The sequence below is a fragment of the Myotis yumanensis genome, unplaced genomic scaffold, assembly GCF_028538775.1.
Source record: "Myotis yumanensis isolate MYYU_CA2020_CCGP unplaced genomic scaffold, mMyoYum1.0.hap1 SCAF_4, whole genome shotgun sequence".
NCBI classification, from domain to species: domain Eukaryota; kingdom Metazoa; phylum Chordata; class Mammalia; order Chiroptera; family Vespertilionidae; genus Myotis; species Myotis yumanensis.
The window spans coordinates 109,085,355-109,109,527 of NW_027223755.1; the positions used below are offsets into that span (position 1 = coordinate 109,085,355).

Here is a 24,173-nt window from a genome sequence, read left to right on the forward strand (position 1 = left end):
AGTATATATCCCGTTCCTAGCACAGTGCCTCGCACAAGAGTTATGTATATATCAACAAGTCATAATTTTTCATTAGAAGACAAAAATGGGATAGTAATTTCACTGGGTCTTTCAGAACATGTTAAGGCCTTGCAACCTTGATACAGTAAATGAGAGCCAGCTTAGTTAACTGTCATAAGCCTGTAGTATTAATTTGTAAAAAATTTTATAATTATGAATATAATCTTTTATTTTTTGTAATTTGTATTGCTTTAATTAGTTTCTGATGATGTATTGGCTAGAGAGCTTTTGCAACAAATTATCTTAGATTTATTTAAAATATCCTAATATAAACTGCAAATTTTAAAGATCAGTCCAGGTACTAAATAAAAAGTAAAAAAGAAACTGAAAAGGAGACATATGTAATACCCTTCGTAATACTTTAAGCAATAAAAAAAGAAAAAAAGAAATTGAACTTCATTTCCTATTATGTGCATTGTTTCCCTCATTACTATACTCATGTATTATTTTATTTCCAATTGTGTATTATCATGTGTATGTATTACATTATCTCATTTAATTTAATTCTCATTTTACAAAATGTAAAAAAACTTTTGAGGCCCAGAGAGGCTAAATAAAGTTTAAGGCCATACTGTCCTGCATGCTATATAGGAGAGCCAGCTTTCAAACCCCCTCTATGCAACTACCAATTCCATGTTCTTCTCACTTACAAAATGATGGACTATGAAAACCTAGCAACAGCTAACAGGAAGATAAAGACCTATATAAAGCACTTACCTTTGAAAAAACTATTGGCAAGATTAAATGACTGTATGTTAAATTGTATGCATTTGGCAAGTTACTATACATGCATAGTCAAAGACATTAAAGGTTAAAATGAAACTCCATTGAAGTTAAAACATTAAATCAAATGCTTTAAAAATTCAATAAGAATAATTTTATTTTTAAATTTGTTTAAACTGCTTAATATAAAGTTTATACATATACTACCTTCTTTTGAGCAGCTTCCTTCTTTTTCTTGTCGTCTTTTTTCTTTTTCTTTTCTTCCATCAACTGTTCTTCTTCTTGCACTAAATCCCTGAACCATACAGTTGCAATTAACTTTCCCAAAACGTATTAAGGAATAAAAATAATGTTGCATACAGATTCATTTTCACTCTATTAGAAGTACAGACATGGCAAATTATTCTTTTATCATTCACTAAAATAAGCACAAATTGCAACCTAAATCTAACTATAGGGCCACCAGACAGTCCTTTTCTTTAGTAAACCACATGTAATAGAGGTTTTATCTTAATACTAGAGGCCTGGCGCACAAAATTCATGGACGGGTAGGGTACCTAGACCTGGCCAGTGATCAGAGCCGATCCAGGCCTTCTGGCTGCAGGCCGGAGCCTCCCTTCCCTGGCTGCTGGCCCAGGCCTTCCTTCGCTCTGCACAGCCCCTTGGTGGTCAGTGCATGTCATAGTGAGCGATCAAATTCCCAAGGGGACACTTTGCATATTAGGCTTTATATATATAGATAGATAGATAGATCATATCAAGGAAGACAACCTAAAATTAGCAAATGTTACATGGGAAACAATTAGAGTTACCTTGTTTCTGACCCCAATTATAAATTACTACTAGCTAATGGCAATGCCTGGAACTGCACCACAATCCTCTCCTGCCTAGGTATTTGGGGTATCAATGGCTGTCCTTGCTCTAAAAAGCTTTATAACCATTTTTAAAATACAAGTTAGTCACACATAGATGATGTATTTCAACATTACAATAACTTCACATTCTATAAGCATTCCAAACTATTCTATAAATACTTGTGAAACAATAATACATTCATTAAATAAGCTTGTTTTAATTCTTAAAATCACAAATACTCAAACTTGTCAAAAGAACCTCTGGCTCAGGATTTCAAAATGATAGACTAGGCAAATGTGCTTGCCTCTTCCTTTCCATTTATCTTACTGAAATGATAGGAGAAAAAAAGGTAATAAATCTATTCAGAGTTGAGAAATAAACAAAAGCAAAAGCAGTCCCAACCCAAGAATAAACACGAAAGTCCTAAATGAATGTATGTGCCATCCTCTGGTGGCACTCTAGAGAGGCCCCAAGGTCAGAGCTGGAAGAGCAGAAATAGGAATGGAGCAGAAGTGCCCTAGGATTCAAAAGGCTGGGATTCAACTCCTCCCAAGCACTTTCCATTCCCATGACTATTTGGCTAAAGGTGTAGCTGCAATTGAAACCAGCCTAAAACCAAAAAAAACCCCACTTTCTATAGACTCTAACCCTTACATTTTCAACATACTAAATGAAGACTTTACTGAGTAAAGAACTGGCAAAGAAAAGATGCTTACAAATTAAAAAAAGAAACTAAGAAACTAAGCCTTCTTATTGGAAACTGCTGCCACTCCCCTCCCTCACACCCTAAAGTGAAGCCTGCCAACCATACCTAGAGCTCAGCATCAGCCCTCCTGTTTGAGGGAGGAGCCTACTGGGTAATATAAGTTAACCAAAGTTAAGGGGAACACACTCCAGTCACCTACACTAACGCCATACAGTCTACACAGGGGTGGGGAATCTTTTTTCTGCCAAGGGCCATTTGGATATTTACAACATCATTCATGAACCATGCAAAATTATCAATGTAAAACTGAGCCTGCTATATTTGGTCAAACATTTAATTAACTCACCCCTAATGCCTTGGCAGGCCAGACCAAATGATTTCTGGGCCTTATGGTATACTTCCTGTGGGCTGGATGTTCCCCACCCTTGGTCTAGAACAGCCGTGGGCAAACTACGGCCCTCCGGATCCGGCCCGTTTGAAATGAATAAAACTAAAAAAAAAAAAAAAAAAAAAAAAGACCGTACCCTTTTATGTAATGATGTTTACTTTGAATTTATATTAGTTCACACAAACACTCCATCCATGCTTTTGTTTCGGCCCTCCGGTCCAGTTTAAGAATCCATTGTGGCCCTCGAGTCAAAAAGTTTGCCCACCCCTGGTCTAGAACCTAAACCTTCACTCATAATATCAACAGACAACTAAAAATCGTCAGATACTTGAAAAAAATCAACACACAAAGAGAAAGTACCTAAACTCTGCCTTGAGGAAGTTTTCCAGAAGGGACATTATGAATAGAAGGCCGACAAGGTAAGATTCAGGAATGAGACTAGAAAATAAAACGAAAGAGATTGGCAAGTACATAAGAAACTGGAAGGGTTGCTGTGGATGACCTGAAGTGAGATTACAAGAAACTCAGGATGGCTCTGCTGATGGATTAGACAGTGGAGATGCAGGTAGACAGTAAACAACTAAATGAGTGACACCACGTATGACCGATGATCATTTAGTACAGTGAAGAATTACTGCTACTAGCAGAAGTTGGAGGAAGAGGATGACTACTTGTTATATTTCGTTGTCCTTTGTTCAGAGCAGAACTGTCATGTGGCTAAGAGAGTAGCAAAATATATTGGTGCCAATTGTAACCATGACTCACTCGCACTGCTATCCTGGAAAGTCAAGGATCAAGCCAGCCATAGCATATGAGAGAAAGAGTATGGTTAGAAAACAAAGTAATTAAATTATATCATTGTCCTGTTACTCATCAAAAGTTGATTACTAGCTCTAAATACTTAACTGTCTTCAGTCAGTTTCTGTACTAAAACTGGGAGTAAATTGCTGTACATATCTACTTCATAACATTTTTATAAAGATGAAATGAGAAATGGTTACTTAACATAGTGCCTCTATAGTGCCTCTAGGAAGCATTCAAATGCCCAGTCATGAACTCTTCTCACCAATTCTCAGTGGCACCCCCCCCAAAAAAACTGCATTTATTCTACTTTTCTCAAGATTACTCCGAGCATTTATTATGTAGAAAAGGTCAGGAATCTTCAGCATCTGTTCTTTGTGTTCTGGGAGTCATAGGCACATCCTTCTCTAATCTTCTATGTCACTAATTTTACTTAATAGGATGCTACTTTACTATCTATTTGGAATATTTTCTCCCTTCTCAAACTTCATTTTCAAAGCTTTTTGATGAGGCTAAGCAAGTGTTTTCCTAGCCAAAAATGGTCTCTTTATGCTGGGGTCCAACCCCAGCGGGTCCAGGGGTCCCCAAAGGTGTGGACGGAGTCGGCGAAGAAGGAATGACATGGAAACTGGGTTCAGTTCATCAGCATAGCGAGGTTCTCCCTCCAGGATCTCCAGCGAAGTTCTGGTTAGGAACTCCAACCAAGTTCTGGTCAGGATCTCCAACCAAGTTCTGGTGCCATGTTCTCTTGCTAGGTTCTCCAGCCAGTCTCTGTCCAGGTTCTCTTGCTATGTTCTGTCTAGGTTCTCCAGTGAAGTTCTGTAGCCAGGTTCTGTCCAGGATCTTTTGCCATGTTCTCTGGCTAGGATCTGGTTAGGATCTGATGAGGAGCTGATGAGGAGCTGATGAGGATCTGATGTTTATTGTCTTGTTACATCTATATTTATACCAGTCGATTTTAATCCTGTCAATTTCTATTACAAAGGTTAGGGCGTTTCTTATCTTCATTCCAGGGAGTAAAGATTATGTAGCTTAACTACCCGCCTGGCACTTAATTAAGGGGTTGTATCCCCTCCCTAACCTCAGGGAAAAATCCCCACCTGGAGAAACAACCTTTCTCGGAGAGGTGACCTTGGTCAAAACACATAGCGCTAAGGGGAGTAAAACATATTAAGAACAGTATGCTATATACGCCAGGTCCCTTGCAAGCAGCAAGGATGGACCGGCTCCCGGCATCTTTAGTATTTAAAAGAAGTACCACATGATATCTCAAAGAAATACTACAATATCATTTGTTACTATACTAGTAAGCATAGAGATAAAAATTCTGTTCTTCAAGGCCAACTAACCACTTTTCCTACATTTCCTTCAGAAAGCCAACTGGAAAAAATATATATAAATAAATACTAGAGACCTGGTGCACGGAATTCATGCACTTGGGGGGGGGGGGGAGTCCCTCAGCCCAGCGTGCACCCTCTCACAGTCCGGGAGCCTGCAGAGGATGTCTAACTGATGGCAGCTGGACATCCTTAGTGCTGCCATGGAGGCAGGAGAGGCTCCCGCCAGTGCTGCTGCACTTGCCAGCCGTGAGCCCAGCTCACAGCTTCTGGCTGAGCAGCGCTCCCCCTGTGGGAGCGCACTGATCACCAGGGGGCAGCTCCTCCATTGAGTGTCTGCCCCCCGGTGGTCAGTGCACATCACAGCGACTGGTTGTTCTGCCGTTTGGTCGATTTGCATATTAGTCTTTTATTATATAGAATTCCACCTATGCCCAAACACTTCCGCTTTCAGGATTTAAATGCTAGTAGAGACTCATTTAAGACATGGCTCTACCATTTAAGGCAGGGGTCCTCAAACAAAGGCCCGCGGGCCACATGCAAATACAAATATTGTATTTGTTCCCGTTTTGTATTTTTACTTCAAAATAAGATATGTGCATTGTGCATAGGAATTTGTTCATAGTTTTTTTTTAAACTATAGTCCAGCCCTCCAACGGTCTGAGGGACAGTGAACTGGCCCCCTGTTTAAAAAGTTTGAGGACCCCTGATTTAAGGTATCTATTAAAAGGAGTAAGGTTGATGGACCTGATAGGTCTAAGTGATCCATTATATTTGCTTCACAAAGATAAGATTCCAGCCAGCAATCATTCATCCCCTGAAGATTAGAAGCAGGATACCTCAAATCTGCAAATTCTGGACCTAGGAATGAGAATAAACCTCTCAGTGATTAAAGTGTTAGTGATTATGCTGGGTACTTTATGTATATTTTCTCATTTGTTACTTTAAAAAATAGTAAGTAAATATATTTCTTTTATACACGAAAAAAAATTGAACCTCAAAAAGTTTAGGTGACTTGTCCAAAGTCATATATCCAGTACAGGGAGGAGCCAGGATTCAAATCTGGTTCTCAAACTCATGGTCTACCCTGGGCCCCCTGCTGCTAAAAAACCAGCCTTGGAGCACAGCTTGGACACGTCGGTGCACAGCCAAGCCCTGTGGAGGCAGCCATAAACTGTGGATCACTTGAAGCTTCACAGAGGTTCCCAAGAGCCAAAAAAGGACAGCTTCTGACAGTGGCTAGCACCAAAGTACCTCCCAGGAAGCCCATAACTGGCATGCAAAAGAGCCTCAGTAAACATAAGAGCAGGATCCAAAGGGAGATCACAGCAGGCACTAAACTCTGCTGAACTCCACTTTGCTTTTTTTCTTTTTCATTACTTTATGTTTTCTTTTTTACTGCTTTGTTTTATTCTTTCTCTTTTTTCATCTCTTATTTTTATCTTTTGTCTTCTTACTCTACTTTATTGTCTTCCTTCTCTTTTTTCCTCTTCTTAATTCTTCATTCTTCTTTCTCTTTTTTCCTTTTCATAATTTTTCCTTCCTCTTCTTTACTCGTTTCCTTTTCCTATTCATTATTCTTATTTTTCACTCCTTTCATATTCTTTTTTTCTTCCCCCCTTTTCCTTCAATTTTCTTTTCTATTCTTTTTTTATTTGTGTCCTCCTTTCTCTTTCCTAACGCTCTTTTCTTTTGTGGTTGTTTTTACTGTTGTTGTTGGAGTCTCTTGTATGTTTTTGTTTTGTCTCTTGTTTTGTTCTGTCAGCATCTGTACATTAGCTCGCACAACATGGTCAGGGTTGAACCTCACAGTCAGACAGTCTGAGGGAGTTCCCACCCATGAACAGGACAACACAATCAAGACCCAGTTACAACAGGAGAGCCCAAATAACCCACACATGAAACATTACACAAGGAGCATCCAGCTTAGGAGAGCGAAGAGAGTGCGCCTCCAGGTCCCATAGGACACTTATTACATAAGGCTACCCCACAAAGACTGGGAATCACAGCATTTCTATCTAATACAAAGAAACAAACACAAAAAGACAGCTAAAATGGGGAGACAAAGAAACAGCCCTCAGATGAAAGGACAGGAGGACTCTCCAGAAAAAGCTAATTGAAATGGAGGCAAGCAACTTATCAGTCATAGAGGTCAGAGTAATGATTATAAGGATGCTCAAGGAACTTAGTGAGAACTACAAGGAACTTTATCAGCATGAAAAGAGACAAAGAAACCATGAGTAAGAAACAGTCAGAAATGAATACCATATCTGACATCAAGAATATGCTAGATGGAATTAAAGTAGACTGTATGAAGCAGAGGATCAAGTCACCAGTTTGGAAGACAAGGTAGGAAACCCCCCCCCTCCCCCCCCCAATGAGAGCAGCAAAAGGAATTTAAAAGCAGGAGGATAGTTTAAGGAGACTTTGGGATACCATGAAACATAACATCTGCATGATAGGTGTACCAGAGGAGAAGAAAGTGAGCAAGGAATAGAGAACCTGTTGGAAGAAATAATGATAGGTAACTTGCTTAAGCTGGTGAAGGAAGTCACAAGTAAAGTAAGCACAAAGAGTTGCAATCAAGAATGAACCCAAAGAGACCCACTCCAAGACACATCATAATTAAAATGACAAAGATTAAAGACAAAGAGATCATCTTAAAGCAAGAGGGAGAAAGTTACCTATAAGGGAGTACCCATTAGAACGCCAGCTGATTTCTCAACAGAAACACTTAAAGTGAGTATAAGGGGGATAGTTTGGCAAAGGGGGTGGGGGTGGGATCAGGAGCATCTGCAATAGTGTCAACAATAAAAAATTAAATATAAAAAAATGCCATGGTCTTTCCTTTCCCCTCCCAAGCAAAGTATTCACTCTTTTCAGGAGCCACAGAGAATAAGTCCATTTCCTTTAGATGCATTAAATGATCTTCCCCAGACTGCACCTCCACAATCCTTTTCTTATTTCCTTTCACCTTTACAAGAACACACAATGGAATGTACTGAGGAAACACAAAGTATTCAAGTTCCAAGAGGCATGGCAGGGTGTGATCAGGGGCAAGAACAGCAAAGGAATCAAAGACAAAGACTGAACAGCCACTGGTTTTGAAAAGAGGGAGCAGGCACTGGTAGTCTTTAACACAGCAATTCCAGTACTTTTATTTTGTGAATGTTTGTGGGGGAGTGGTGTGGGAAAAACAGCTAGACCACAGCTAGTGAATATCTAAGCTGTGAGGTCCCACATTTGAGGAATTCAATAGTTCATTTTTAAACGAGAGAAATAGAAGGTATCTAGAAAGCTATCAAAAATGAACAAAAATGTCCTTCTAAAAAAAACTCATCAGAAAAAATGCAAGGCGCATGACAAAGTACACAGTACGCTACCATTTGTGTAAAAAGAAAGGATATGTATTCATAGTGATTGTGGCAGAGGGAGCAGAGGCAAAGAGGTGGATTGTGAACCAGAAGGGAGATCTCACTGTATAAATCATAGTGGTCATATGGTTTTTGACTTTTGATCGCTGATATAATTAACTGGAGACCCGGTGCACGAATTCGTGCACCAGTGGCGTCCCTCAGCCTGGCCTGCAGGATCGGGCTGAAACCGGCTCTCCAACATCCTCAGAGGGGTCCCGGATTGTGAGAGAGTGCAGGCCAGGCCGAGGAACCCCACCAGTGCACGATCGGGGTTGGGGAGGGATGCGGGAGGTTGGCCAGCCAGGGAGGGACTGTGGGAGAGCTCCAGGGTGGGTCTGGCCCGTCTCGCTCAGTCTGGATCGGCCAGACCCCAGCAGCAAGCTAAACTACCGGTCGGAGCTTCTTCCCTCTGGTGGTCAGTGCACCTCATAGAGACTGATCGACCAGTCGACTGTCTGCCCCCTTGGTGGTCAGTGCATATCATAGCGAATGACTGAGTGTCCTTACCATATCATTAGCATATTATGCTTTGATTGGTTGAACGGACAACTGACAACTGGACACTTAGCATATTAGGCTTTTATTATATAGGATTGTAAAAATAGGTTTTCTGATATTGAACCAAACTTGTGCTTGTTAGTATAAACCTAATTCAATTTTTAAGTTAACTTGCTAGGTTTTCTTTCTAATCAAGGCAAATTAAAGCTATAATGCTATACCACTTTCATTTACTAATTTTAATAGGCAAATTGTACAAGAATAGCCTGGCCAGTGTTACTCAGTTTTGGCTCAATGTAGGGGAGAACCGATGGATCGATGTTTTCTGTGTCTCTATCCTTCTCCCTTCACCTCTCTAAAAATCAATTTAAAAAAATCTTTCTAATGAGAGAATGAAAAAGCAGATGTGGTTAAGTGTTAATAGTTGAGGAACAGAGGTGAAGGATATTCAGGAATTCTTTGCTCTATTCTTACAAAATTTCTCTAAGCCTGAAACTATTTTAAAATAAAAAGCTCAGGTTGAGGACAGTTGGTGAGATTAGAAATTACCCCCATAATAACAGAAGCATTCTATAGTGTACAAAATGCTCTGAGATATTACCCATTTTGAACCCACAACTCTGAAACATAGTACTGATGTTATTCCCATTTGACACTTAAAGAAACTAAGAATCAGAAAGGCTAAGTGAGTTGTATGGTACAAGGCAGTGTTAAGGCTGACCCAAAATCCGGTTTGCTAAATTACCCTCCTAGATTCTATTCCTCTTTGAGGTTTATCTTAATTACTAGTTACTTTCCAACTCATACAAACCTCACCCTTGACCTCTAATTAAACAATGCTCATTTTCTAATTATTTCAGATGTTAATCTCACTCTTCCAAATAAGACTAATTGCAGCTCTGGGAACAAAAACCAGTTCTACTTGTATTGTGCTCCCCAGTATTGGGCACTCCAATAAATGCCAATTCCTGCTTCTTTGCTTTTACTAACTCTCTAGGCCCATCACCACCACTGAACATACACTCTTCACTCTTCCACCCACATTCTACTTCTTTAAGGACCAGTGTAAGTCCAATGTACTATTTAAAAACAAGCATTTCCCTTTAGCATAGCATGCAGTCAGAGCTCTGGCTCCAAGGACAAAGAGAAGTGGGCTTAACTCGCAACTCCACAGCCTGCTGTGTTAGTAAGTTGTTTATTTTCTCCAAAGTCATCATCTCCTCATTTATGAGCGGTCTCAAACTGAATCTCCCTCAAAGAGTTGTTGTAAAGATTAAATTAGGTAATGCAGACCAAGTGCTTAACAGATGCAAATAATAAGCGTACACTAAATGTTTTTTTAAAAAAATATATTTTTATTGATTTCAGAAAGGAAGGAAGAGGGAGAGAGAGATAGAAACATCCATGATGAGAGAGAATCATGGATCAGCTGCCTCCTGCAAGTCCCCCACTAGGGATCGAGCCCACAACCTGGGCATGTGCCCTTGACCAGAATTGAACCTGGGACCTTTCAGTTCGCAGACCAATGCTCTATCCACTGAGCCAAACTGGCTAGGGCAGTGTACACTAAATGTTAACTACAAGACACCAAATACAAAACAGTACACCAGGCTAAGGTTGCAACCAAAGAAGAAAGAGCATACAGTAGAAAATGGAACTGCCACTTCTTAAAACTGCTATCATCAAGAAGAAGACAAGGTCAGAAGTGTTCAAAAGGACATGGAAAAAAAAACGGAACCCTTGTGCACTGTTGGTGGGAATGTAAATTGGCTCACCTACTATGGAAAACAGTATGAACAGTCCTCAAACATTTTTAGAGACAACTACCAATGACCCAGCAAACCTACTACTGGATATATATCCAAAGGAAATGAAAACAGAATATCAAAAAGATATCTGCAGCCCTGGCCTGTATGGCTCAATAGTTAGAGTTCAACCCCCCCACACCCCACTCCTACTCCCCTGCACCAAAGGGTCTCGGGTTCCCAGTGAAGGGCACATACCTAGGTTTGCAGATTCCATCCCCAGCCAACCAGGGGGCATGCAGGAGGCACCAATTAATGTGGCTCTCTCACAAGGATGTTTCTCTCTCTCTCTCCCTCCCTTCCTCTCTCTCTAAAAATCAGTGGGGAGAAAATATCCTTGGGTGAGAATTAAAAAAAAACAACAACAAAAAAGATATCTGCACTCCCATGTTTACTGCAGCATTACTCATGATTGCCAACATATGGAAATAACCTAAGTGTGTGTCAATGGATGAAGAAGATGTGATACACACACATACACACATAATGTAATTCTATTTTATCATGAGAACAAAGGAAATTCTGTCATTTGCGGTAAAATGGATGGACCTTGAGAGCATTATGCTAAGTAAGCCAGACAGAGAAAAACAAATACTGTATGATATCACTTATATGTGAAATATATAAAAAATGAACTTACAGAAACAGGTGGTTACCAGGAGGTGAGGGAATTGACTTACAACTTACAAGTAGAAGAGGAATAAGTTCTGGAGAGCTAATGCACAGAATAGTGATTACAGACAATACTATAGTATATATTTCAAAGTTGCAAAAAGACTAGGTTTTTAATGTTCTCATCACACAAAAACTATGTGACATGCTAGAGGTGTTAGCTAATGATTTGGTGGCAATTATATTGGACTACTTAAATATATCACATCACCATGTTGTACACCTTAAACTTATACTAAGTTAGACATCAAGTATTTCTCAACTAAAAATACAAAAACAAAAACATGCCAGGGCTAGAGGGATACTTTCTTAACAAAGGGCATGTACCCAAAGCTCACAGCTCACATCATACTTATTTTTAAGACCAAGTGCTTCTCCTCTAAATTAGAAATAAGACAAAGATGTCTGCTTTTGACACTTCCATTCAACACTGTACTATATGTAGCTTCTAGTCAGAAAATTAGGCAAGGAAAATAAAGGGCACCAAGATCGGAAAGGAAGTTAGAAAACTATCTCTATTCATAAGTGACATGATCATCCTATATAATAAAAGGCTAATATGCAAATTGACCAAACAGCAGAACGACCAACTGCTATGACGTGCACTGACCACCAGGGGGCAGACGCTCAATGCAGGAGCTGCCCCCTGGTGGTCAGTGCACTCCCACAGGGGGAGCGCAGCTCAGCCAGAAGCCCTCAGCCAGGCTCACAGCTGGTGAGCTCAGCGGCGGGAGCGGGAGCCTCTCCCACCTCCGCGGCAGCCCTAAGGACGTCCAACTGCCCCATGGGGAGTGGGCCTAAGCTGTCAGTCGGACATCCCCTGTGGGCTCCCGGACTGCGAGAGGACGCAGGCTTGGCTGAGGGACCTTCCCCCCTGCCCCGGGTGCAGGAATTTCATGCACTGGGCCTCTAGTATATATAGAAAGTTCTAAGGAACACACACACACTCTACTGGAACAATAAAGGAGTTCAGCACAGATGCAGGATACAGGATCAACACACAGAAATCAACTGTCTGATGTGCTACAATGTGGATGAGCCTTGAGGATATTATGCTAAGTGAAATAAGCCAGTCACAAAAGGACAAACATTGTGATTCCACTTATATGCAGCATGTGGAACAAATTTATAGAGACAGAAAGTAGAATAGTGGTTGCCAAGGGTTGAGGGGAGGGGAGAATTTTGCAAGATGAAAGACTGTGGAGATGTATGGTGGTGATAGTTGCACAACATTGTGAATGTGCTTGATACCACTGAAATGTTCACTCAAAAAATGGTTAAGATGGTAAACTAGATGTACCAACTTTTGTGCTTCAAGGGACATCAAGAAAAAGTGAAAAGACAACCCACATAATGGGAAAAAATACTTATAAATCACTTTTCTAATAAAGGATTTATATTTAGAATAGGTAAATTCTTACAATTCAATAAAAAGATAACCAAACTTAAAAATGGGCACAGATGAAGTACTGACAACACACTACAGTAAGGATGAACTTTGAAAGCATGGTAAGTGAAACAAGCAAGACACAGAAAGCCACATATTGTATGATTCCATTTACATGAAATGCCCAGTAGGTAAATCCATAGACACAGAGTATAGATCTGTGGTTGCCAGGGGTTGGGGTTAGGGGTGAATGGGCAGTGAATGCTAATGGGCACAGGGTTTTTTGTTCCAGGGTCGGAGGAGGGATGATTAAAATGTTCTGAAATTAGGGAGTTGTGGTAATTGCATAATTCTGAATATACTAAAAATCACTGAATTGTATAATTTAAAAGGGTTAATTTTTATCTCAATGAAGCTGTTATAAAAAAAGAGAGAGGATCTGAAGGGAACATTCAGAGAAAAAGGAGTTGAGGATAGAACAAGAGGTACAGGGCATAAAGCCAAACAGACAGCTGAGCACAGACTAGAGTTTGGACTTAAATTCCAGAGTCACTGGGAGAGCAAGCAAAGCTTTCTAAGAAATAGTAAGCGGCAGGCTTAGAACTGTGGCTTGAGGATGACTAACCTGCAGCAGAGTGGAGAAGGCACACTTTATGTCCCTTTCTATCTGACACGGTAAGAGTCTCGCTCATATGCCTTACATTACACCTAGGGAATCACACGTAGAATATTAAGTAAACCTACTTCTCTAACACCCTTTGTATGGCCAATTATCAAAGAGTGAAGTAACGCTTAAAAATACATTTAAAATCAATGCATATGTAAGCACCACCAGCACTATTGGTGTTTTAGGGGGAATTTCAAAAGAATAAAAGAAGGGCCCAAAGTCAACAAAACACAGATGTCAAAATTATAAATGTATTCAGTATCACTGCAGCAAGCTGCTTAATAAATGTTAGCTGACTTAAAACTACTAGTAAGAACAGCAAACAAGTGACTTGATTTAACCTTGTTTATTATACAAAATCCAATCAATCACTGTTTGCAGAAAATATCTCGAAGGTTCAAAGTACAAATTCCGAAACCAGGTTTCAATTTGTTTTGAGCATTCCATTAGAGCTGGGAAATCAGCTGAGTCATCGTCATATAACATACTATAGTCCTGCTGAAAATTCAAAATGCTGTTCCCTAGTTACAAGAGTAGAAATGCTAGGATTCTGCTTCACAGCCAACTCAGAGTATGTAAATCACTTAAAAATAAGACTACCTTAATAAGAAACTTAAACTATATTAGTTTTATGTTTGTTTTGAAAATAAAAACTATGCCTTAGTAGAATGTTACTTTCTCTCTTTTGAATCTTAAAATCTCCATGACCCTTTGCCATCTGGTCTCTCTGGAATTCAGGACGAGAAGCCCTGTTCTGGTGGCACAATGCCACCCTACTCCAATAGGGCATTCTTTTCAAGAATGCATAGCACAAGTCCAGGCCCTACGTTTCGTTCTCTTACCAGGGTTATAAGTTTGTCACCGGTGAAAGCTGAAAACAGGCAACTCTGATGTCTAAAAGGGAGCTCCCTTCAGAATAACCCTTCAACAAGGCCTCAGTCATTACAACTGATCAGTTTAAAGACCTGTAATTATTGTAATTTCAGCAATTTAAATTACTAGTTTACTAGTAAATGAATTGTCTAGCACATTGTAAAATAAAAGAAACTGAGTTAGTATAAGGTAAACATAGTGCATACTAGGTAAACTGTTAATTTACTTTAAAATGGTGTGTATGGGAGGGTGGCAGGTGATACACTGAGAACCAACACGTCACCTATGTGATAGTCCTGCAAAAAAGGTCTAACTGAATCTAATCACACAGAAACAACCAGATAAATCCCAACTGAAGCCTGCAAACAGGACTAGTCTGGATATTCCAAAATGTCAGTCATGAAAGGGGAAGAAAAGGACAAGGAACTGCTCCTGATGTAAGGAATTACAGACAAGGCAACTAAATGCAGCCCTGGATTAAGGCATTGAGGCTTAAATTCATATTTAACATATTTAAAAACACGTTGTTGGAACAACGGGGAACATCTGAATATGGACCCAATAGACAGTAACAAAGTTAACTTCCTTGTGCGTGGTGATCATCTTTTGCTGTTACCTAGAATGCCCTTGTTCTGGGACATAAAAGTTGTTTAGTGGTGACATGGCACGAAAACACTAATTTGGCAAATAGTTATACTTGGTAAATCTAGATAGAGGCACAGTACAGGTGTTCATTGTACCATTCTTGGTTCTTTGCTTAGGGTTAAATTTTTTAAATTGCAAATGAGAGGACATTTTTTCGATTTTGAGTGAGAGATGTATCATAAGTCAGTCTGAGCAGAATGCATACAGCACATACCGACTTTAGTCTTTGCAATCATGGGCGAGACTTTTGAGGCTGTCATAAAACACAACTGTAAAAGACTTTACCTCATACTTGCAGACTGACGTCAGATGCCAAAATTCACAAGAGATTACAGAACAGCACTCGGATTTTTTCATGACATTTATATTTAAATTTCCAGAAGGTTGTTACACATTTAAAGATAAGCTTAGTTGGTGATTCATTTATTCTATCAACTGACTTACCATATAGCTGCTGGGGTAAGCTAGAAAGAAACCTATCAATATAAATTTGCTGGCCTACAAACCGTTTCACAAGAAAGCAGCAGAAAAGCTTAACCAAATCAAATGACTGCTTTTCCAGACAGAGGTTGATGAATTGCAGGAGCAGGGTCCATGCTCCCTAAGGGACATCAAATGCCCTGGTTTATGCCTGTTGTTCCTCATCTTTTCTTATTCAGCATTTGTCCCAGGCAGGCAAAAGCACCTCCAACACAAATGTCTCAGTTTAGATGCTACATCATGCAGTACTAGTGTTACCAACTTCTCTTATATGATGGTATTTAATGTTGGTTTAGAAAAACAAACAGCATAACCTGAAGCATGTCACTTGTGCTTCAGACACTATGACCTACATTATGGTAAATTCCTTACTAGAATGGGCACAAAATATAGAGAAAAATTGTTCTAACGTTTTTAGAAAGGAGAAACCAAAGCTATCTTTTTCTCTACTGTGTAATGTAGAATAGGACACTGCACAGGTGTAGGGACAGTGGGAGTCAAAAGGCCTGTCACTTGTTAAGGGAATAGAACCTCGACTAAGTTATTGGCTCTGTCTCAACCACAGCTTTCTCTTGTGTAAAATGAAGGGATCAGAATGCTGACTGGTCTCTACTTAATGTCATGGTCCAGCTCTAAATACTCAGTAATTCCATGGTTCTGGCCTCCAAAATATTTTTTTTAATTAAATCAGTTGAGTTAGACTTTTTTATAACTAGAAAATGTTACTTATCTTCCTTCCCCAAACTCCGATTTCTGTTCTGACCTCTATTCTGTTCGGAGGCTGAGTGAATCTCCCATTCACCCAGGATGAAGGGCCACTTAGACTCCTCTCACAACTCATCCCTGGTTCCACTTTCTCAGTGACTTTTTCTGTCTCACCTTTTCTATCACCACTTCTATTCAGGTCTGCATCACCTTTTGCCTAGATCACTAGTTATCATTGTATCATCTTGCTACTTTGCCGAAAAACATATAATAGTTCCTCAATCTGATATTCAAGAACCTCTCCATCTGCCCCACATTTTTATGCCAACTGAACTACTCACTGCCATTTCAAAATTCCCTGTACTTTCTGGATTGTATGCCTTTACCCCTGCTGTTCTTACAATGCCCTTTTCTCTGCTTTTCAAAATCGATTCCATTATTTAAAGCTCAGTTCCAATGACACTGACATTACACCTAGACATTACAGTTCCCTCTTTTCAGTGTCCATGATACTAACATAAAGAGACAATTTTACTGGCCAACAGAGGAGAAAGATAGCTTACCTAGGGTGGTAAACTAAAATTATCTCTTGCGCCAATTTTATTGACTTGTTTCCCTTGCACAGGGTCCTGAGAACTTGTAACTTAGCAGAGGAAAAGGAGAATTTCCGGCAATACGAATTTGCCATTTCAGATGCTAGAAGCCAGGGGTCCACACAATGGGATTTACACTCCCATGGTATTAAAAGATGTTTAAATTAATGGAAATTAATTTAACATTTAAAGATTTAACATTAACATGGTTATCTTCAGAAAAAATGCAAAGCTCTAGAACAGTGGTTTCCAACTGGGACAATTTGCCCCCCTCCCCCAAGGGGGGTTCTGGCAGCACATGAAGACATTTCTGATAGTCACAATTGCATGGAGAGTGTTACTGGCAGATACTAAACAGTCTACAATGCATAGGGCAGACATTACAATAATAAATGATCTGATCCAAAACATCAACAGTGCCCAGGTGGAGAAATTTTGATCTAAAAGAATTGCATGTATTTGTGGTTTCTGCCTCCCCAGATATTCAAATATTTCAAGATGAAAAAGCATGTCTCTAATCAGAGACAATACAGTCTGAAGCCAGACAGCTCCTCCAATTTCCAGTAGCATGACCCCCTGAAAGTTACTTAACCTTTTTGTGCCTCTAAGTCTTCATCTACAAAACAGGGATAATAAGAGCACCTACCTCACAGAATGTTCCAAGAATCAGATGAGTCCATTTAAAGTCCTTGGGAAAGTGTACCAGGCAGATGTAAGCATTCAATAAATTTAGCTACTTTCATTCCTCTCCTCCCTAAGGCCTAGTCTTGCATTTGGAAGTAGAAGATGCTCAAGAAATGTTTACTAAGTGACTAATGCCTGGTCTTCCTGGGGAGGGCACAAATAGGTAAAGATAGATAAATGCTCTTTATTTGGGAAAAAGGAAGCAAGAGCTAAAGGTGAAAGGAAGCATTTGCCCACCTACTCACATCTCTCCCTCCACAGAACACTTTCACCCTCTAGGAAATGTGCCCCTCTCATGGTCCTGAGGACACACTACTATCCTGTAACCTCCTTCCTATTTTCCTTTTCGTCCCTTCTGACCAACTGAAGATGCTCATTCATAATGAGACGGTGTCCTGTTTGGACCCCTACCATCATCTACCCTATATTACTTACTTATGGACTTACTGTAGTCCTCCTGGTAGACTGTACAGCTTTCCATGGCTAGGGACAACACTCGACTCCTTTTTATATAACCCAAGGGCCTACAGACCTCAGCAACTGTCAGGCCCAAGCCTGTCGTTTTATACATGAGGCACAGAGAGGCTAAGTGAACTGCCAAGAGTCAAGGTCATATTGTAAGTGGTAGAGTTAGGATGCAAACTCGATACTTAGCTGATACAGAGAATCCAAGTTCTAGCTAACGGACTGTAATCACATATGAAAACTGTATCCGTGGTAGAGACCACTTTTTAATTAAGTCCCAGGAAACCTCTACAGGAATTATACTGATGGTTACCTGACAAAGCAAAAATGGAGGGAAAAATAGACCCCAACTCCAAGCTCCTTCCTGCTGCTGAAATTACACCTTAAAAACGCCACCTGTTTTGTATCTTTAACATTTCCTTAATAGCTTTTGACAACAAAACTTATTTAAATGTCCAAGAACAGTTAAGTCAGTGATGTCAGGCTTAATTTCCTTTAAATGGTTCCATAATTATTTTAAGTAACAGAAAATCTCTTATTTGGTAGTCAGTGACGCCCACCCTTCACCAACTGAACAGAATCTTTAATGATCACTTTAACAGATTCTTATCTCAAAAACTCCAAAGACCAGCAATCTGAAATGATTCTATATGGCAAAAAACAGCCAGGCAATTGGCATCGTGTGTTAACGTCAACACAAACCTAAACCTTACAATCATCAAGCACAGACTACACAAAGATCTGAGACAGGAGAAATGTTATTTTATTCTGCTCAGGTGAAACAACGCTGTTCACTTAGTAGGTTAATCTAGAAGTTTCCCTGAGTGTCCCAAATGATGCAAAGGAAAGCAGCGAATAGGAAAGGAAAAGTCGGTAAGGCAGAACAGTGAAAAGGAGCTAAGCATGGGGCATTGACTGCTTTGAGGCTTAAGCAATTACAGCTCAATAAAAGTAAACAATTCCATAAACTTGATGACATAAAGACATCATTTAAAAAACAAACAAAACAAAAAAACACACTCCCTCCGTGGTGATGATTTCAGTTACCAGTGCAAAAGCACCCAAGCCCGGTAAGAATGATAACCACGTCTCAGGGAACATATTTTAAATTAATTTACCAGCCTATGAAAGAGCGGAGGCACGACCCGTAGCTTCCAAAGAAAACAAAACGCAGTTTCTGCTCAGTGAAGTTCAAGGGCAAAACCGTTCCCGGTGCAACAGAACCCTCCTGACTACAGTGTTGGGGGGAAAAAAACAAAAAAGCGAACACATAGTATCTTTCTATAAAGGCAACAATTTGAGTTACAAAGTAATAACGGGGAAGCCAAAACAGTTTGACAGCACGCCCTCGGGGCTGCCTTCGCCGTGAGTCACACAATGCCTGCACCGCTCGCCAGTCATTAACGCACCAGTCCCTCATTCCAGGCTGCGAGGCGAGGACGCCTTCGCCAAGTTTACGGGGCTTGCTCCTCGCCGGTCCCCCATCAAGGCCCACACGCGCCATGACGCGGCGGCCGCAGCCCGCAGCCCCGCGGCGGCCCCCTCCCGGTGTGCGCCCTGCGAGCGGGGAAAATGACACGGGGAACCTGCGGCCCCAAAGGCGCAGAGCGGGGGGTCGCGGCGGCCGGCGCGCGCCTCACCTGCTAAGACTCCTCTCCACGTCTTTGGTCGCTTTAGCTTCCAATTCTCTGCAAAGAAAGAAAGAGGGAGAGAGGGACGCGCCTGAAGCGGGGCCGCTGCGGCAGAGGCGGCGGCGCGGCCGGTGGGGGAGGGGCGGGCCCGGCGGCCGCGGGGCTGCAGCCCTCGGCGCCCAGGGGCGGCCCGCGACCCCCGCCGGCCCCGCGGCCCCGCTCCCGCCCGCGCCCGCCGCCGAGCAGCCCGCGCCCCCGCCCAGGCCCGCAGCTCGGGCGCCCGGCCCCCCGCCACCTCCGGTCGCGGGCCCTGCGGCAGCGCCCGCGGCTGCCCCGGCGGAGGAGGCCGAGCGCCGCTCACCTCATGTGTAAAGTGCACGCGCGAGTGGGGCGGGCGAGCGAGGCCGCGAGCCTCAAGCCCTGCGCAGCGCCGCGGGGACAGGCCCGAGCAGCCGCGCCAGCGCCATTTTCTACACCGACCCGCCGCCGCCGCCGCAGCTACCACCGCTGCCGCAGGCCCCAGGCCGGAAGTGAATGCCCCGCTCCGCAACCCCTTCCGGGGCGCCCCGCCAGCCGCCTCAAGATGGACGGCCTAGCAACTGGGCCCGCGCACTGGCCGAGCCCGTGGCAACCGCCGGGGCGCGAGCGCTGCCCCCCCGCGCGTTTCTCCCGCCGCCGCCCGGGCGCCCCGCACAGCGCGGGGCCGGGGTCCCGAGCCCGACGGCGTCGCCGCGCCGCTGCGAGGTGACGGCGGCCTCCCCTCTGCTGCGACACCCGTTCCCTCTCCTGCGCAGGCCCCTCCCCCACAGAATCACACCAAAAAAAAAAAAAAAAAAAAAAATCTCCGAAACCGCACATTCTGCCCCTGCAGCAGCCCGAGGAGCTGGCGCAGCGGCGAGGAGGTTTGACCTTGAGCGGCTGTTTAGCTCTGCGCCCGCCTCCGGCCGGGAGCGCACCCCCGGGCGCGGCAGGTGTCCGGGCGGCGTCCCACCCCTGCAGGCCGCGGACCGGCCGGGCGCGTGCGGGAGTCCCTGCCCGGGAAGCACGCCTCGGGGTCTGCACACAGTCCGTGCCCAGAGGCAGCCCGGCCCCGGGGATGGCGGCGGATCACTCTCAACGCCACCGTGTCCGGCGGGACGGGGCAGTCAAACCTCCCCTGGTCTGCGAGGACATGGATGGCCGACCGCAGGGCACACCGACGAAAGGCTGAAATTCTGCAGCCCTGGCCGCAACTTGGGTGTAACTTTAATCCCTGCGCACGGGGTGGCCGTTGTGGGGTTGTTGGCTGCTGTCATTTTTAACTGGACAGGCCGAGGGGACAGCGGCTAGCGCCCCGGCCGGGAGCGAAGGGATGCCCGTGTACACATTGCTGCGCGCCCCGGGCGGACGCTGCCCACACGCGGGAAACAGGAGGAACCGCCGGGGGGTGGTGACAATCGAGGGAGTGGAAAGGCCGCCTCCACGGCCGCTCACACAGCGAGAAACATACAGATGCCCCCGGGGCTACCGATGTGGACTCGGCAAGACACAGACGTGAGGGTAAAGTGAGAGATAAACCTGCCTCCACGGAGCTAGGAAAGCGGCGCATACAAACCAGCAGGACGCGTGGGCGGCAGGTGGGCCAGGTGCACACTTGCAGGTAAAGTTAGGGACATGCATTGGTGTGCTTTCTTCCGCACGATGCCTTTCTTCCGCTGAGCTTAAGCCCGTTCTGTATGCTGAGAAGGAATGGATTTCTTTCTCATCCCATTTTCCTCATTCTAAACTAGGTTCTTCCTCTGGCTTTAAAGAAGGCCCCAATTTTTCCCATTTAAACGAAACAAAACCACCCCGACTGCTCAGTTCCTATCCTCTCTGGGGGAGATGTGTAATAAACAACTGAATGAATGAATGGATGGATGGATGCAAAGTCCTAAAACACGCCACCAAAATGTTAATTTTCTTTTTTAAATGTATCTGGTTGTGTGTGTGTGTGTGTGTGTGTGGCTCTTTTTATACAATGAGAATGTGTAAAAAAACATTTTTTTAAAATCAGGTTTAAAAATTGTAAAATGTAGGGGGCACCAAATAAATGCTAGTGACTTTCCTTTTCCTGCCATCGTTCCTACCCTCAATTCATCCACACATATGTTTACTTTAGTTTTCCTTTATGGTTATTTCTACTTAAAATGTTAAAAATTGCCCGGCAGTGTGGTACAGTGGTTGAGCGACCTAAGAACCAGGAGGTCCCAGTTCCATTCCCTATCAAATGGGGGCACATCATCCCCGGTAGGGGGCGTGCGGCAGGCAGCCGATCAGTGATTCTCATCATTGCTGTTTCTATCTCTCCCTCTCCCTTCCTCTCTGAAATCAATAAAAATGTTTTTAAACAATACATATTACAGTATTTCTTTAGGAATTAAAAAAATATGAATCACAGTATGCTTTCATGCCAGGCTTATGACTAATTTTCCACAACAGCATAAGGCAATGAAAACAGTAATACTATCAACATTAGCACAGCTGTCAAGTTTAGCTGACTTTTTAAAAAATTGGGCTTTTCTTAGCTTTGAATAACTCGATGTTTCTTTCGTTTAAATATGTTTTTATTGATTTTAGAGAGAAAGAGGAAGGGAGATGTAGAGAACATCGGTTAGAGAAACATGGATTGGCTGCCTCCTGCACGCCCCCTACTGGGGATAAAGCCTGAAACCCGGGCATGTGCCCTGACCAGGAATAGGACCAGCAACCTTTCAGTGCACGGGAGGACACCCTACCTCTGAGTCACACCCGCCAAGGCTCGGTCTGGAGGTTTGACCTTGTGGACGAAAATAGATTTCATGTTTTATTTTTTATTTATTTATTTATTTATTTATTACCATGACTACAGGCTTTATTAGAGGAGAAGCACCTGCCAGGCTGTCTCACAAGGGGAGGACAGCAGCATATGCCGGGGGGGGGGGGGGCACGCCTTTTGAGGGGTGGAACGGTTAGGGGTGGGGGGCTTAGTGTACTGGGCGCACACTGATTGGTGGCTTACTGCATTGTCCATATAGGACAAGGGCTTAGGGTACTTGGCAGATGTGGATTGGTGGTCCAATGTATAGTCCATATAAGGTACATGGTTAGTCACTCAGGTATTTTCGGGCTGCAGGTTACGTCATACTCCGCCCACCAGTTGGGGGAAGGGAGGATCTATCATTCCAGGCGTTTGGTAATAGTAAAAAAATTGAGAGTCCGGGCAAGGTCAGGGGGCGAGGGTCCGTCTTCCGTAGCTACTTCCTACTGAGAGGGGGTGTCGTCAGGGGCATCTACCCGGGGTCTCAAAGATTCCGGTGACATAGGTGTCTCTAGGTTCTGAATTCAAGGCCAGATAGATTTTTTCCACCTTCCAGTTGGCAAACGCCTGCATTCTGTTCTGCAAAAAACTGCCACCACAGTCGTTACCTGAGGCTCTGTCCTGGTGGTGTAAGTCTGTGGGGCCCTGTCAGGGCGTGGGCAGCTTCTTCGGTGGCCAGTCCCAGGAGGTCTGGGGGCTCCAAACCGGATCCAGAGGGTGGCCATGCTGGACTGGCTGAGGCTTGGACCGGAGGGCCAGACTACAGTCTGATTTCCAGTGGCCTTTCCTGCCGCACCTTGGGCAGGGCCCAGGCGGGGTCTCGGGTTTGGGCAGGACTTGGCTCAGTGTCCTTCCTTGCTGCATGTGAAGCATGGGCCCAGAGGAGGCTTAGCCCCTGACTTACCCGCAGTTGGAGGACCGGCATTTCGTTTGGGGTTTGAAAGCCTAGATTTCATACTTTAGATCCACTGGAGTCACCATTTTCACTTTACTTGCATAATCAATTATGAACAAAACCAGAAACGGAGTCCTCTATAGAGTAATGGGTTTGAGTGAAAAGGGGCCGCATGCTGACCTGACTAGCTCAGGGGAGCCTATGTGGCGGCCTTGCAAACTCAAAGACCTAAAGTAACCACAAAGGAGGGTCTGAAATTAAAACTTTTTAAACAAAAAAGCAGTTTATGGTGGGTAATCATGTCCTAGGCTGGTATCTTCCCTGACAAAGCTCACTCTTTACCTTAACTAAGCCTGGCTGTTGTCTTTTTGCATCTAAGATAACATATTGTTGGAATGTCGAAGTAATTTTCCTTATTCCGGACCCCTCAAAGCACAGTCACCACAAATCTCTTCATTATTATTGAGTTAATTGTTGACTGTTAACTGTCCCACACCCACCTAAGCCAAAGAAGTACCCATCTGTCATTTTCCTCTGTATCCAATCCCAGATGTTTCCCCACTTTGCTTCTCCCCACCTCCCTAATCTATCACCAGTGCGTTTCATGTAATCCATTTCTGTCTCCTCTTTTGATTGTAATGTATAAAACAAGGTGCAAACCTACCATTCTCAGGAGCCTCATCTCAATCCGTTGAGTCTCAGCTTTCCAGCCTTTGTCGACAGTTTGGCTCAAATAAACTCACAAAAATTTGTCACAGGCTTAAATGTTTCTTACACTAACATGGGTTTCATTAACACAGCTCATTTAAGTAAGCAAATACCATGTTCTACAACAAGCATATTTCCTAGATTAAATAAATGTTAGAATTTTTGCAGGCCTCATGGTTGAAGTCTACAGTTACAGAATTTATTTTCTGTGGTGTTAAATGCTTTTTCAATAATAACTTTGTATGGAGCAGTTCAAGGAAGGATCTCTAACTATCCCAGGAAGGTCCTTGCTAGTTCTTAGTAAGCGTACTAAAAAACAGAGACTGTACAAATGTAAATTTAAATAAGGCCTTTTATTCTC

At 43.0% G+C, this 24,173-nt stretch overlaps 1 protein-coding gene across 6 annotated transcripts in view; it reads right to left on the reverse strand.

Moving 5' to 3' along the window:
* Positions 1 to 19,906, reverse strand: part of TNRC6A (trinucleotide repeat containing adaptor 6A) — an 85,376-nt gene extending 65,470 nt beyond the window's left edge. For 5 of the 6 annotated variants that reach the window (XM_070413655.1, XM_070413654.1, XM_070413651.1 and 2 more), the window contains exons 1-3: positions 19,753 to 19,906; positions 19,401 to 19,448; positions 991 to 1,078 (exon numbers count right to left, since the gene is read on the reverse strand). In XM_070413655.1, coding sequence (XP_070269756.1) covers positions 991 to 1,078; positions 19,401 to 19,448; positions 19,753 to 19,757 — 141 coding nt within the window. In that variant the 5' untranslated portion in view covers positions 19,758 to 19,906. Of the gene's footprint in view, positions 1 to 990; positions 1,079 to 2,690; positions 2,835 to 3,092; positions 4,902 to 19,400; positions 19,449 to 19,752 lie in introns of those variants that run through there. The other variant, XM_070413652.1, reaches the window with a different exon arrangement.
* Between the last annotated feature and the right edge of the window lie 4,267 nt (positions 19,907 to 24,173).